At 39.8% G+C, this 17046-nt stretch overlaps 1 protein-coding gene across 3 annotated transcripts in view; it reads left to right on the forward strand.

The window, feature by feature from the left end:
* The first annotated feature begins 8971 nt into the window (after positions 1-8971).
* Positions 8972-17046, forward strand: part of atp10a (ATPase phospholipid transporting 10A) — a 35096-nt gene continuing 27021 nt past the window's right edge. For 2 of the 3 annotated variants that reach the window (XR_006378369.1, XM_044200014.1), the window contains exons 1-6: positions 8972-9819; positions 13007-13211; positions 13475-13560; positions 15777-15883; positions 15974-16105; positions 16316-16446. Coding sequence is in view for 2 of the 3 variants with exons in the window: in XM_044200014.1 (XP_044055949.1) it covers positions 9395-9819; positions 13007-13211; positions 13475-13560; positions 15777-15883; positions 15974-16105; positions 16316-16446 (1086 nt within the window). In the remaining variant the exon portion in view is untranslated. The remainder of the gene's footprint in view (positions 9820-13006; positions 13212-13474; positions 13561-15776; positions 15884-15973; positions 16106-16315; positions 16447-17046) is intronic. The other variant, XM_044200015.1, reaches the window with a different exon arrangement.

Genomic DNA, 17046 nt, shown 5'->3' on the forward strand with positions numbered 1-17046 from the left:
AAGCTGCACACTCATCACTCTCATACATTTATTTAACGTTATAGCAAACTGCCTCTTCAGGATAAGATACAGTCATCTGACTGTCATTTATACCGACGAGGACAGGTGTTACAAATCAAGGTCATCAACTCGAGAGGCCAATATCAGAAAATGTGCCCACTTTGGTCCAGACTGAACTATTTCAACTACTACAGTATTGGGTGGATTGCCATGAAATATTGTCGAGACATTCATGGTACCCAGAGGATGCATCCTACTTACTTCGGTGATCTTCTGGCTTTTCATCTAGTGCCACCAACAGGTCAAACTTTTCACTTATCCTGTGAAATATCTCAACATCTAATGGATGGATTGGCACCAAAATTTGGTGCCAATCCATGTGTCCCAGTCAATGAATCCACCTGACCTGTGACTTTTCCTCTGGCGCCATCATCAGGTTTACATTTTTAGCTTTCAGTAAAATATGTCAACAACTAGGTGGATTGGTCAACAACTAGGTGGATTGCCATGAAATTTAGTACCATTTAGCACTGAGATTGTGAACATGGTAAACACTGCACCTGATTAACATCAGCATGTTAGCAATGTCTGAATATGTTAGCATGCTGATGTTAGCACTTAGCTCAAGGCACCTCCGTGCCAAAGTAAAGCCTCTCAGAGCCGCTAGCATGACTGTAAATCCTTGTTGATATTGTAGATTTATTTTTCACACAGCGACATAAAAGATACTTAGAATTAATTTCACTTTCTTTATTTGACCTTTAACATTGAATTGAATCGCATCATTTGTGTAGAAATGCTGTAGATATGTATTTTGTGGATTCTTTCTCTAATTTGAATGGAAGATGTAAGATGTATCATTTTGTCCTGTATTTTTCTGCTTTGTGCTTGTTGAATTCTTGATTATGTGATTATGTTTTTAGTTTCAGCCCTTCCTTGGATTGGCCTCTCAAGGCGACAGTCCTGATTGGTAAAACATCTGTCCTAGTTAGTATAAATGTCAGTCAAGTGACTGTATCTTATTCTGAAGAAGGCAGTTTGACGAAACACTGATCTTTATGAGTTCAAATCAATGCATCGGAGTTATGAGTGTGCAGCTTTCCCGTTCTCTCTTTTTTTTTTTAACAATGCTTAAGACACCTAAATCACCTATATATCTCCCTGAATGACTAATCACAAAATGAACAATCTGGAGTGTGTTTCTTTCTTATTGATTACTTTGCTGTTGGACAAAATCAAAATTCCTGGAGAATAGAATAGACTGAGAACACTGCATATGACACTCATTGTTGATATAAACCTCGCTGGCAACATTTACTGCAATTATAACGTGTGTAGTGTAAGAGGCAGATTTGAAAATGTTTGAACAAAATTTACATAATGTATTAGCCAGCATGTATTTGCACATACGGTACATTGCATCATTACATCACTATCACATTAACTGGCCGATGTCATGGACGTGATTGAACCAGAATCCTTAGACACTGCATAAGGAAGTTAAACACACGAGGGATTTTAATCATCCATCTGCTGTTTGTGGAAAGCACATGTGTATTTTTTCCTGGGTTATGGATGCCATCTGCAGTAACTGATTACTTTTGTTAAAACGGCCTCGAGCGACTGTACATCATTCCAACAGATTGATCTGCAACTTCAACAGTATCAGCAGGTTTCCTCCCGGCTCACCTGGAAATCAGTGCGCTTGGCAGTTATCGCTTATCTGTGTGACAAAGGTACTATCCATCCCGTGGATTCATCGTGAAAAGAGGGTGAATTAGGTGATCTACGGTCAGTGAGACGGATGCTCATTCACACCTACTCACCCGTGTGTCTGTCCTCATCAGTCTAACGTGACCTATTTTGTTTAGCTGGTAACACTGGACTTCATATTTTTGGATGCTGACATGTTAATGATATATTTGCTTTAATTTCTAGAGAAAGCGGACTGAATTGATTCAAGATCTATTTTCTTCTGTAATCTCTTCACGGTGTCAAAACATTTTCACACACCAGATGCAAATAGCACAGTGGCTAGACAGATGGTAAAAAAAAAGTTGCCGTGTTTTGTTATAGTACAAGTAGTTGGAGCTATTGTCTGTCTTTTCATGTACATTTATGGCTTCCCCGTGGTTTGTTAACACCTACAGATCACTTCATACAAACTGAGGTGGCAAACATCGCACTGTCTCTAGGCAACAGGAGCATGCTATTTTCAGTATAGATCGTATTGTCTGATTTCACAGGCCTTCCAGTCAAGTAATTCATGTCCAAACTCTCTTAATTTGTCAAGGTCAAATGTTCCATGAGTGAAGAATTGTGAATTGTGTCTGTTTGCTGTTGTCCATTCGTGACTTAGTGTGATCCGAATAGAAAATCTTCACATTCACAATGTGGTCATCTGATAGACTTCTCACCGGGTTTATTGAGGTTTGATATAATACAATTTGGGAGTGAACAACACAAATAAACAGAGAACTATGTAGAAGATGTTGCATTTGTCATGTAACACCTACAGTATGCTCATTTCTAAGATTCCCTTCTCTGCACCCACTCACACAATGACATATACATGCGTGCACAGACACATGCCGTAGTGGGAGTAGTGAAGCACCAAGTGTGTACTGATTGGAGTATCATGCCCTCTTCTGGCAGGTTGCTTGCTGTCTGAGAGAGAGGATGAACTGCAGCTGTATCTCTGTTAACCTCCAGTCTGCTCTGTGCATTTCATGTACAAGCCTTCGTATACTGTCTGACTGTGAGTTTTTTAATTCGTGAGGGAGGTTTATTTTCCTATATTTGACCTACTACTTGAGGGTAATTTAAAAAGAGGCTACAGTACAGTACAAGGCTCCTTGCCACGAGTCAAATGTCTATGAGCTGCTAACATTTCCATCAGAGACATTTCCCCTCGAAACTTCTCAGATGGTTTAATTTAAGTAACTGTTCGAGGCCCAACGAGGTATAACTCTCCAATATTTCTGTATTGGAAATATGGAAACAATCAAATATTGAAAGTTCAATTTGTAAGGCCACTTTGTTTCTCGATTAATCATTTGGTCTATAAAACATCAGAAAAGAGTGAAAAATGCCTGTTTTGCAGAGCTCAAGGTGACTACATCAAATGTCTTCTTTTGTCTGGCCAACAGTTCAAAACCCCAAAGGTTATTAACTCAGGCGGAAATGCAGCAAATTCTCTCTGAGAAGGTGTAACTGTCAAGTGTTTGGCATTTTTGCTTGAAAAATTACTGAAACGATTAATTTACTGTCAATCGATTAATTCACTAATCATTGCAGCTCTACAAATTTATGTATCTATCCATGTTCTTCTTTTCTCTCCCATTAATCATCTCACAACCCCTCAGATTTATCGTGTGTCCCTTTGGAGGGGAACCACTGGAACAATGCTGTTTCAGTATAGATACATCAGTATTAACAATCTAATAATGTAGTGTATGATAATCAGTCACAGTACATAGGATTTTGAATGCAGGATTTAACTTGTAATGGAGTATTTTTACATTGTGGTATGGGTACTTTTACTTAAGTAAAGGACCTGAGTACTTCTTGCACCCCTAACACACTTACACAGGTTAGTTTTGGATGTTTTTATTGTTGGATTTGTTTTAGAGGTGGTGTTTTCAAATAGCTCTGATCGATTAATAAGATTGTACAGTCTTGTGTTTGAAGCATTTCGCCTCTGTAAAAGTACATTTTGTATATGATTGCATGTTATATGACAGCTGTGTTTGCACAAAGACATGAAAAATGTCAAACTTTTGGATGATGTTGTAAGCTCCTGAGGAAGTTATTTCGTGCCTCTTCTTCCCACCTACTATCTCTGTTTGTGCAAATCATGTCATGCTCCTCCACACTGGCAGAAATCTAATTCTGGGGGAGAAATGCTGAAACATTTATCTATATATTATTTTGTTAGCCTAAAAGTTGTAGAACATATTTGTTCAAAGAAATCTTCAAATCAGCTTAAAACACACCCAAGATGTGTATGTTCTTATTTGAAGGAAGTAAACTCCCCCGAAGTTGCTAAAACCTCCAAATTCACACAAAAAAACAAATAAAAGTAAATGAGAGTTGTAGAAATCTATTGTTTGGATAGGAATCTACAAATTAGTGTACAGCCTGCAAGTATGCTTTTTCCTGCTCAGCTTTGCCTCGCTCCATCTACTCATAAAATGCTGAGTAAATGAATAAACATACATCCATGATACAGTATACAGTAGTGCAATGGGCTGTCCTGTGAGTTTCTCGTCGAGGGCAGCATGTCAGTTCACTCTGGGAGAGCGGAGTCCTGGTGATGTACTTTTTATGTTACACTGAAGGACACCGGGATGGAATCAAAGTGAACACAGATGGAGAGTGAACTGGTATTAAAACAGGAATCGAAGAGCGTCAGCCTCTCATCACTGCATCTCATGTCGCCATGGAGAGACACTAAAAGACTTTTTAATATTCATTAAAGCAACTACAAGGACCTTTCATTTTGTGTTGATTTTGGCGGCCCCTGTGGAAAAAAGCGGTAGTTTTTACCGGAATGAAGACTGCATTTCCCATGAGCACCACTGCCTTGTGTTGATCTAGCTAGCGTGTGCATTTGTTTTGGAAGCGAGAAAGCAAAAAAAACATGCAACTTATTATAGTTACTATTTTTCTTTTTTAAACAGCTGTTTGCAGGATGCATAGTGATGAGGTAATGTATCTATTTGTGGCTATGTACAATTAATAACGTAATAATGACGCTGGTGAAACAAAGTAAACTTTGTTTTAGTACCGTTCGTACACCTAGGTTACATGTGAGCCTACAACTAGCAGATTCGGTTGCTCGGTAATGGTAATTTTGGTGAGAAAGCTAAAGTTATCAACATTCCCTAGTAATGTTATGTCTTCAGAATAATAAGCCAGCAGCGAGATACAGCTCGGTAGCAAGACCAACATAAAATGTTACGTTGTGAGCCAGCTGTACTACAGTGATGTCCACCGTGACCTATACCTCCATGGACTGTACAGCCAAAAGCAGACATATTACATACCTCTCTAGGAGGAAGAAGGCCAATTCAGGATCGGTTTTGAATCCTTTCAAATCCCATAATTCTCTCCATCTGACCAAAGTTGACTCATGTTTTCGCCTGTGCTCTATCACTGTCCCTTTTTCTCTTTGCTGATCCTGCCCCTGTATCAGCCATGACCACAAAATATACGTCAAAAATAAAATTTTCTAAAGAAAAATCTCCTCCTGCTTCCTTTTAACTGGCTAACGTACTACTCACTGTGAAACTTTGCCTGGGAAAATGTAAACATATTCTCTTCTGGTCTGCGTGCTGTAAATCGTTTTGTCTGATTTTACCCAGTGACAGGCATTTAGAATAACTATAGAAATAGCCAATCTTCTCGCTGATGGTCTTGTTTGCTTATGTAGGTCATATAGAGGCATCAGTACTAAATTGAGACTGTTTCATAACCAGCTAAAAACTCCTTGTAGCTGCTTTAATAAAGCCAAGTGTTGTGGCTACCAACACTTTGTGTAAAATCCATCACATTTATTGAATGTTTTCACAACATGAGAAATTATTCAATATTTTAGGGTATTTTTTAGAGCTTTGAAAGAATTATAGGACTTAAGAACTAAGCTCCATCACAGCAAGGATGGTGAAGGAGCAGAAAACATGAATATGAACTCCATTCAGTGACAAAATGGAAAGGATCAACACTCCAAAAGCAGATTTAACAAAATAATAATTTAATAAAATAAATGGAAGGGCATTCTACTATGTTCTGTGCAGAAAAAAGAAAAGAAAGTTCCCAATACTTTGTGGTGGAAACCAGATCTAAAACACAAATTCCACCACTGCCACTATTGTGACACCAGATAATGATAGCCTACATGTGAGTAAATTTTGTGATGTTTGACCCTCTGAAAAATACTGGATACACAAAACATTATTTTCCAAAAAGGAACAAAAGTATGGGATGGTTATAGTTTCAGAAGAAGAAGCACAACCTGATTTAGTTTTGTTCTTATTGTTTGCTCAGTGCAATAGCTGGCTTTTTGAGGCCAGAGTCAGCCTGTTTTCTCAGATCCACCTCACTCCGGTCATTCATCATGGGGAAATTGAATTGTTCTCCATGCCAAGATGCCACAGTTTACAATCAGCCATTAGTTTTTAACCCAACAGCTGGATGCTCCTGTAGCAAATTGCTGCAGACTGCCCTGGGATAGGCCTTTGATTTATCTCCTCTAGGGAACCTGCTGGCTAAGTGGCCAGTCAGTCTCTGGAGGTACTAAAAGTTCAGAGCGCATGACTCCACGTTTCCTTTCGGAATGTCGTCCCACAATATAGTAGTGTACACCGAGTATTGCTGTGACTCTGAAGCATTTTTTAGGGCTGCATGGGTCATCTCAAATTGCTGCATTTTAAGTCCATGCAACAAACTTTAAAGCCCCTATGTGTAGGATTTTCTGACTCTGGTGACGCCTAGAGGTAGAATCTAAAAAGGTACAGCATGGTGTCTGTCAAATGTTATATTTATATTCATTTTTTTATTTATATCATACTGTGTATTTATATTACTTGATGATCATTTGATAAAAATATTACACTATATCGTTAGCGTAATGGCAGACTGTAATATCTTAAAACACTTTGTAAGAATAGTTGCTCAAAAAGTTTGACTCTTGTAAAAAAAGAACAACACTATTTTACTTTAATGGGGTAAAGCTGTAAATAATTAGATGGCCACTGATTTTTCATGCTTGAATATGGTGCAATATATTTGCAAAACAGTGGGAAAAGCTGTATGAAATTTTACAAAAGTACATGATAGTGCTTCAGAAAGACAGCAGGATAATGAATCAAATACAGCTGTGGATCATACACGTGTATACACCACAATCCTTCACTAACTTCACTGTGGGTCAGAGAGCCTTTTGCCCTGTTTACACCTGGCATTAACAAGCATTTTGAGTGATCCGATCACAAGTGGACAGGCGTGTATGCACCCAAGACGCACTAAGAATGTGTCCTGGGCCAGGACTGCCTACTCAAGAAGCCACAACAACAACAGGCAAATTGATTCTTGTGGATGGAATACACACAAAACACGCTGTCTGATGTCCTCAGGCTGCTCTACTTTAACTCTCGGTGAGTTTCCTGATAGACAGATAGCTTTACTTGTTGCTAAAGTAACATGCATGGCTAACTGTAGCTGTTCAACTCAGTTAGCCGTGCAGCTAGTGGTCCTAAGGGAAACTAAAGTATTTTTCAACCTAGACCCTATTTTCCCATGTTTTTTGTTTTGCCACAAAACGGGCTGCAATATCCTTCCGGGCAATAGTGCACCGTCAATGTACATCAATTATTTGGTTTCTGTCGAGTTTGAAATTAAGTGTTATGATGTTACGATGATCTGCGAGGTAAAATTACTGTATTTGTCAATGGATATAACAGCTGTTTCTAGCTCGGAGCACTGGGGGACTGTTGCTGTTTACGACAATAGCACAGGAGCTTTGGACCACAGGGAGGAGGAGGTTTAACTTAATGAAGGTAATAAAGCCTTCAGCTACAGTTAGCAGCAGTAGCGGTTACTTTAGCAACACGTAAAGCTATCTGTCCATCAGGAAACTCTGTAAATCACAGAGATGTGGAGACGCATTCTAATGCCACGTCTGAACTGACATACTTAGAGCTGTCCACTTGTGATCAGATCACCCAAGATGCATGTTAATGGCAGGTAAACAGCCTCTTTGTGACTTAAAGCTGCATTCATCAATTTTTGGCCATTAGGTGGCAGATAAACATCAAAATAAAGTGACAGACACACAGCCGCCAGGTACCACAGGGTTAAATGTTATGGCTAGCTGTTAACCAAACAATTGGCTTCTTTCACATAGCAGACACAGAGCAACATTAGAATTCATTTGGAGCTGGGTTTCTGTGTATTCACTCTCCTTTTGGATGCCTTTGTCTCTAGTAGCTCTTTAGAAAAATGTGTTTCTTTAGCATGCTAAAAGGCTTGCTAACTTTGTCTCTTTTGTTGAAAGTGGTGTAACGTTACAATATGGTTTTTAAGGTGTTGTTGATTAATGTGGATGAGGAGGCTCACAGAATCAGAGTCTTGTATTTTGTAAACTGTAAGTGTTTAGATCCCAGTTAGCCAAAATCATGCTGGTGAGCTAGCAAAGAAAAGTAATATGGCTGACGGTTTTTCACAGTGTGCACAAACTCCAGATAGCTTTCTGTGTGGATAGCACACAAACAAGTTATTGTCCCGTCTCATCTGAAACTGTAGTATAGTGAGTGAGCACTTAAAATTCATCTTAAAGTAAAAAATAAATCAATAAAACTCAATTCAACGCCATTCTATTGAGAAATCTGTCTTAGTATATTATCTTTTAATAATATATGCACTAGCTTAACCGTCTACAGAATATTACTAAACACTGGCATAGTATAGCTACATATAAATTTTGATTTAGAGTATGGTCCTAACTTTAATGTTTTAGTTCACTTTTTATTTAAGATATTAGTTATTTATGGTTTTATTACTTATTATCTACCTGCCCTCCTGTTGTTTATTTTGTGATTATTATGTGTGATTTGGCTGATGTAGCAGTGCGAGTTCCTATGGCATTTAAAAGTAACTATCTGTCTATCGTACATTATCATTATTTTTATTATTAGTATTATTATTGTAGAAGTATAGTGATACCCAAATAACTTCTACATTAAATATTCCCCATCACAGAAAGGCAATACAAAGAAAAAAATTCTTACTCTTTTTAAGTGGTATAACTTATTTTTTCTCTCTCATCAAACTGTTTTGCTTGTATAAAAACTGCATACACCTATTACACTGTTGATATTTGGATGCTTCCTGTGAGTCAGTGTAAACTCCAATAATACCGCGTGGCACTTGGAGACAGAAAAAACCCAGGTTGGATCTAGGAGGGGCCTGCGGGTCAGATTTCCAGAGGAGTGCGACCCCTGACCCGCTGACGAACGTCCTGTTTGTGCGCAGCCTGCGCGCGCCCGCTGCTCTAAACACACAACACCAGCACGCGACCGCTGGCAGAGGCCGATCCGCATTATCTACAAATCATCTGCCGAGCTGTGGGAAGTCCAACAAGTTATGCCTCCCTAATATCTCAGCATCCTTCCCAGCAGTAGGAAAAAAGGAGAAGCTAAACAAGCAAAAGTTTTCCTCTGACTCGCGAAAAGAGGAGTCGACATGGATGAAAAGGAGCTGTTTGTGTGAATAAGACTGACGAAAACATTCTTCACACGGTAAAAGAATGATAACATAGCTAACACTTTGCGTTGTTTTGTATGAGAGGACACGAAAACCTCAACTGTGGGAAAGTTTGAAGCAGGGACTGGCTATGGCGCGGGAGACCGAAGACCCTGGGATGGCCAAAGCTTCAAAAGTCAAAAGGCAAAGAAAGAAGAAAACCAAGGAGAACAAAACCCGGATTGTCCACGCAAACATACTGTATGATCACGCCAAAAGGGAGGAAAACCCAAACCGACACTATGCAAATAACAAGATTAAGACGACCAAATACACTGTGCTGTCTTTCCTGCCAAAGAATCTTTTTGAACAGTTTCATAGGTTTGCCAATGTTTATTTTGTTTTCATCGCTTTGCTGAATTTTGTTCCAGTTGTTAATGCCTTTCAGCCAGAACTTGCTCTGGCTCCTGTAGTGTTCATTTTGTCTGTCACTGCCATCAAAGACTTATGGGAGGACTACAGGAGACACAGGTCGGATAAAGAAATCAATCACATGGATTGTCTGGTGTACAGCAGGTAAGTTGGGCCTAAATACTAGCAGCCAACCGTGTCCAGCTGTTGCTGAGACCTTGTGTGTTTTAGTTCATTTTCCCATCAGAATTCGTCATACAAACTGTCCTCCACCAGTGCATCTGACACACATTCACATCAGCTGAGGAAAGGCAGATTGTTCCAGACCAAAAAACAATCAAGACACATTTCTTCACTTTCTTGCCAGACCATGCAAACTGGCCTTCATGCTAGAACCCATCTGTCAGCCTCTCAGTCTCTCAGTTTGTGGGTCCAAGATGTGAAAAATCCGAACATTTCAGGCCTTGGAGTTAAACCTGGCTAACACATGAGGAATATATACCACATGTGCAATCCAAAAGTCCAGAAAACCTCTAGTTTGCTGCCCACATATCTGTCAGAGAGGTGTGAAACAGTTTTTCGGATAATACAGATGTTGCCTTAGTGCTGTCATTATTAATTATGAGTCAGTCTGTTGCCTGACAACCTGTTTCTCTCTCAAGCTTTCTCTACTAACTATTTTCCTGAGTCTGTGTGTGAAGACTGTATTTTGCTAATGAAAAGCAGCACTGTTGTCCATGTACAGAGCATAATTCATGGTAGTCAAAAGGCTCAGTGTGTAGTGGCTCCCCAGTTTTAGCTAACTCTTGACCCAAGTTGTTCTGTCAAGGTTGGACATAATTGAATGTTCTGCTGTAGCAATACTATGGAAAAAAATCCCCTTTCTCAACCTGGCAACAGCTGGCTTGACTAAACCGACATAGCAGCGTTATTTAATTTTTCTCAAGCTTAAATACAAAGTCACTTAAAGAATCGATCACTTTCTTTCTCTGGAGAACGTTTTACTGCAGGTGAACCACATCTGAATGGTTTACCTAATGCGTCTCATCTCCACACAGACACTTTGTTTCTCGTGGCAAAGCAGAAGGGAGCTTGCATTTATGATATGGGAAGTTCCATTTGTATCAAAAATGCTAATATTTCCAAAGTGTGAATGATGGAAACAGCCATGTGCTGGTAAATGTTTCTTCCCATTTATCATATATATCGTCCCATTTACTTCTTTATACTACTTGATATTTTGGAGAAGCTACAAAGATGTAGACATACCCAGTCACATCCTGCATTTGCACTAATTAATTGAGTTTACTGGAATGTAAATACTTTGCTCTTAATCTGTTTTACACAGTGCCAACAACATCGCTGCACGTCCAGTTTGAACACAACAGTTTATCTTGCTGTTGTCTGTCTAAGCTGATATATTCTTCCATGACTGGTTGATTAATTAATGACTTGTGTGGTCCATCTTTTCACTGCTCTATTTACTGTAGTTATTTTGTGGTCATGCCCAAAGAATGAAAGATTAATTTCACATTTAAGCATCACAGAAGGACAGACTGCCAGTAGACTGCAGAAATAACGAATTTTCATCAGACAGACCCTCCTCGTGTCACTTGTTTTTGTTTGTTTCAGAGAATACTTCCAGTGGGTTTTAATGTAAATTTAGAAAAACAATAAAAAATAAAACAATAAAATAATTAAGTATATTATAGCATTTGGAGAATCTTAATACAAAAGCCACAGAGCTGCTGTGTTTCCTTCATTCAGGACTATTGCACTCATTTTAGCATTAAAGTGTCTGCAGTAGCTGTGACCTTTTTAAACAAAGATCACCAGTAAGAAAAGCACTCAGGGGTATTTCCAACAGACATAGTATTCATAGATGCACTATCTTGATATGTAATGGTTACAGTTGGCTATGTACATTTAATGTGTAAAGTCAAAGATAACGTAAACCATGTGCTCATTAGATTCACAAACGTCTTTTTTAAAATTGTGTTTTTAGTTCTCGATTATTTGTAACCACCTACAGAATCTCTGTCGTATAAAAATGTTCTTTGTTCCTTTCTCCAGACAGCACATGTTGCACTCAGCCGAGAAGTAGAAACTGAATAGGGCTGCAACTAACAATTATTGTCATTATCGATAATAATCTGCCGATTATTTTCTCAATTACTTGATTGATCTTTTGGTATATAAAAGTCCTTGAGCAAACCCAGAATCAAAATAAGTGTCTTTTCAAGTAGCATTAAGTAATTTATTTAATTATCCACTTCAGGGAACTAGTTGACCGATCAGCCAGCGTCGGTATATCAGTTAGTGTATTTGTCCTTTGTATAAATGCCTCACAGCTTGCACTGAGCCGACTTTTTCTGTGAACTTTTCAATCTGGGTCACTTATTTAACCATTCTGTGCTCTAATTTTGGCGAGTCTATTCTTTGTCCTCGGGCTATTGATCCATTTTCAGGCAATGGAAAAATAGGGAAAAGAGGAAACGCTACTATCTTAAGTTTTTAGTTTGTCATTTGATTTAGTTCGGTTCACCATCTGTTTGTCCAGTCTAGAATATAAAGTGCATGGGAAAAGTCTGATTTTCATACTGATACCACGTGCCTTTCAGTGACAAAATTCAAGCAAAGGAATGTTTTTATATGATCGGATGTGAGTCATTAATGGGGGGCGGGGTGTTGTGTTTTTTCCTTTCACTTCTCAACTGTTGTGTATAGCTTGATATGCATTATTTAGCATATTTGCTACCAGAAATATCACATTGTTCAGAAATGAGCCCTGGTCACCATTAGCAAAGTCTTATCCATCCGTGAGTGTTGATGGCTGAGAGTGCAGCAAGTTCTGCAGAATAGTGACATCATTTACAGTATCCCAACGCAACACCACAAACTCATTTGTGGTAAGAAGACTCAGTCTGTTGAAATGGACTAAAAATAGAAAACCCCCGTGAGTTTTTCTGTAAACAGAGACAATGTTATGTCATACAAGTGGGATCGTTTCTCATGTTTGTTTAACCCTCTGAAAAGGTCTCAACCCATCCACCTACACACAAATCTGTGTATTATCCAATAACAATGCAGAGTTATGTTGCTGCTAAGCTACGTTTTGAACATGTTTTGTATTGTGATGGACATACTGAGGAAGAAGCTGAGAGGAATATCTCTGGCTAGGCGGAATTTGGCTTTAGCATCAACAAACAGGCTATCCTCTTTTATGCATAACATATCTGCTGTCCCGTACAGATTTATGGAAGTCGTGCCGAAGTTTCTCTTTATAGAACCACCAATTATTCTTTCACCCCGCAGCTTACACCAGCCGTTTGGCCTCTCATTGTTCTGACAGAGCGGCGCGACGCTATGTGGAGAAGTACTGGAAGGAGGTGTGGGTGGGAGACTTCATCAGGCTGCGATGTAACGAGATCCTCCCCGCCGACGTTCTGCTGCTGAGCACCAGTGACCCGGACCGCCTGTGCCACATCGAGACCGCCACACTGGACGGAGAGACCAACCTCAAGCAGAGGCAGGTCGTCCGCAGCTTCTTTGACCTGGTGAGGCGGCCCTCTGCTCAATTTTTGTTTCCATCTTGTCATAATTGGTTCTACGTCACACAAATTGTGTGTGTGTGTGTGTGTGTGTATATCCACCCTATTTAAATCGATGAGGGTAGACCAATTACAAACACCTCTTAGTGTAACACAGTGTATATGTTAAGCAAAACTGAACAAGGCACCATCCATTTCTAATTGGGACTCATTTGGTCAGAAATTGAAGCCGCTGCCTAAATAATCAGCTGTTTGTTTTGTGTTTGCAGGATTGTGATTTTGACCCTTTAAAGTACAACAGCATAATTGAATGTGAAAAGCCCAACAATGACCTGAACAGATTCCGAGGCTACATGTGAGTACTCTCTTGTTTAGTCAGCTCTGTACAGTATGTGGCTGATGGCTGCCCACCATGTGGCGGTAACGTTTTAAAACAACTGTTTTGAACCCAAGATGCTCAACTTTCTTATGTGTTAACTCACATTAAGGGTTTCATGTTTCATTTTCATTTCACTGTAAATTAATGCAGCGACATTTTGAGTAATGTTAAGCTCCAAAGTGGAAATAATGTGAAATTGCGGTTTGTTGACAAGCCAGGAGTTTCCAACTTATAATTATGACTTAAACAGTTTTTCCAAGGCAAGATTACGATTTGCCTTCTTGGGATGTGGTTTCATGGTTTTGCCCATTTGACCATGCACATTTGAAGATATATGTGCGTCCTCATGACCTGAATAAACTGAAGCATCAGCTTCTCTTTGCAACCTGATTACCGAAGCTGGAGTTCCTAGACCTGTACGAAAGCTAGCCAGCTTGAGTATTTAGCAACTGCAACTCCCCCCATTCTCAAATGATTTCCTGTGTTTCACCTTACTTCCTTTTTTTTTGTCTGTTTGCAAGATGTTTTTGACAGGAGATGAGAAAGGACGAAAGTGTGACTAAGTTTCACTCAATTATTTAGCACATCCTGTTGCAGTACTTTGTACCTCTCCTTTATTATATACATTTAAGCTAATTGCAATGTCTTGTGGCTATTGAACTAACCAGTGACTAACCAGTATCTGATTAGTGACTTCTGTTCATCCACGTGTAGTGTTTTATACTGGTCAACCAGCTTTGATATTACACTTAAATGTCATTTTACTAAACTTGACTCCAACGTTAACCACAAAGTGACGTTTTTACATTTTGGTTTAAACAAATGAGGTAAAACATGTTAATCATTGAGCTTTAGAGCCGCTGGTAGGCAGATTTTGTTACCTTCTGACAGAGCCAGGCTAGCTGTTTTCCTCTGTTTCTAGTCTGTGTGCTAAGCTAAGCAAAGCAGCTGCTGGCTGTAGCTTCATATTTACCATACAGACACGAGAATGGTATTGATCTCATCCAGTCCTTGGCAAGAAAGCGAATAAGCACATTTCCCAAAATGTTGTACTATCCCTTTAGCATATTCATGATCATGTTTATCAGTGGGATGCAGCGTGTTAGCTCCCTGCTATTGTCAGAGTTTTCAGAGGCCTGGATTTATACCAGGTGTGTCTACTCTGTCTCATGTGTTGAATAAGTTTGTGTGAGGCAGACGACGAGAAACGTACACTAAAGCAGCCGGGCTGATCCGCACTCACATGATTATGACATTTATTCTTTGCTCAGAAGGAGACCAGATGCTGCAGGTATTCAGTTGCCAGGCTACAGTGGAGCACAGGGCACAGCGGCGGAGGGGGGGCAGTTGTCTCAGCACTGTTTTATTACATTACAGCCAATGGCACCAAGTCTAGTCTGGGAGAGAAAGCACTCTGTGTCTCAGAGTGTTATCAATTTCTTGAACAGTGTGTGAGCTATGAACTAGGACGAGCTGTGTGCTGCAGCTGCTCGGAGCTCAGGGACACTGTTATTAATCTATAATGGTGGTGACGTGTCAGTCAGCCTGCTGTCAGAGGCCAAAGGATGAACATTCCTGTTAGTAAACATGCTGATAGTTGCGTGACACTTTGAAAGAAGCTACAAACAGAGATGATTAAGCGGCGCATCCAGCTAAAGGTTGTGGGGCTGTTTAACTAACACACTTGTAATCCTTGATTTAGTAATGGGATTAAGGCTGACATTAAAAGCTCAGCTCTAGCCCCACAACAGGCACATTTGCCCCTCATTTAATACAGCTCAACATACATCTCTCTTTTAGTAAAAAAGCCTTTTCTAAGAGGGGTTTGAACTTCCTTGGTGGGCTGGCTAGAAGCTGAATTCATTCTTAAAAGCTGAGATCTGTGGGTCAGCGATGAAGCAGAGAATTGCCCGATTGACTCTAATCCTTGAGGGGTTTCTGTGCAGCGGTAGCACGGTCAGTGCTTCTATGTCACAGGGAGTTTCTGCTGAGATAAGGGCTCCTGGTGAGGGAAGACCATGATGCTTTAAAGTGTGATCGATTGAGGTGCTCAGCAGAATAAACAGATTTTGTCTTATGGGCTCTGGTATAGGGAGGTACTCTATCTCTCCTATGGCATCAGTATATTTCACCTGAGTGTAAAGACATAACCATGATCGTCTTGCCTTTGTTTGCATCTTCTAACCTGACAGAATCCATCGAAGTGGCAGAAGAGATGCACTTTACAAAGATAACCTGCTGCTGAGAGGCTGCACCATCCGCAACACGGAAGAGGCTGTGGGAATAGTCATTTACGCAGGTTAGCCCCCAAAATAACCGTGTTGTTAGCTGCCACACTCCATATTTAACCTCTGACCAGCTGCTGCTAAAACGCTGTGTGTTTTCGCAGGTCACGAGACCAAAGCCATGCTAAACAACAACGGCCCGCGCTACAAGCGCAGTAAACTGGAGAGACAGATGAATGTAGATGTGTTCTGGTGTGTCATCATTCTGCTGGTCATGTGCCTGTTTGCTGCTGTTGGTGCGTAGCAGTGTAGAGTTTTGTTAACAGTTGTTTTGGAAATTTTTGTGGTTTCTATTAAGAAATTTCTACTTAAAACCTTCATTTCTTTAGATTTATTGTGGAAAAAGTAAAGAAAATCTCCTTTTGGACCTCATTTACTGTGGTTTTTATTTATATCTTCTCATTCCAGTGTTTATATGAGTTGACCTTGTGGTGTTGCTGTTCCAGGTCATGGGCTGTGGATGTTTCAGTACGGAGATAAGAGACCTGTGTTTGACGTTCTTAGTCCAGAGGGGACAGACTTATCACCCATCATGTCCGCTATTTATCTCTTCCTTACTATGATCATCGTCTTTCAGGTACGAAACAGAGAGAAGCTTAAAGAAACAAAGCTACAGATAAAGATAGAAACAAGACACACAGTATCACTGAGTTTGAAATGTTTTATCCCACTGCACACAAGCATTGTTGTAAATCAAAGCATTGGCAGTAATTATTTCAGCCCCCCTGGGTGGCTGACCTCTAGATCTTTATCTTCACATTTAATCTGGAAAAGCGGCGAGGAGGCACTTGCTCCATACTTCAAAATAATGTTTATAATACAGGATCAAAATAGGAAAGAGTGCCACCTGACAGCTATTGATTTGTTTGCTTTGGGTTGTATTTGGGTTTTTTTTTTTTTTTTTGCTTGCATGCAAAAATGTGAGTGAAAATGTCGCCCTGTCCTGTGTCAAATGTTGCTGCTAGTTCCCTTGACATCAGGTAACGTTGAAATAAATGACAAATCAGTGAAGATAGCAGTTTATATTTATACTATACAAACAGTAACTGTTTGAGGTTGGAGACCTATCAGCATTGCCAGACATTGCTTGATACACTTTCAAATAAACACATGACTCTGTTGGCATCCAGGCACAGGGAGAGTGTGCAGGCTGAACTGCTCTCCCAAAAGCTATGAC

This window comes from Siniperca chuatsi, linkage group LG6 (assembly GCF_020085105.1).
Source record: "Siniperca chuatsi isolate FFG_IHB_CAS linkage group LG6, ASM2008510v1, whole genome shotgun sequence".
NCBI classification, from domain to species: domain Eukaryota; kingdom Metazoa; phylum Chordata; class Actinopteri; order Centrarchiformes; family Sinipercidae; genus Siniperca; species Siniperca chuatsi.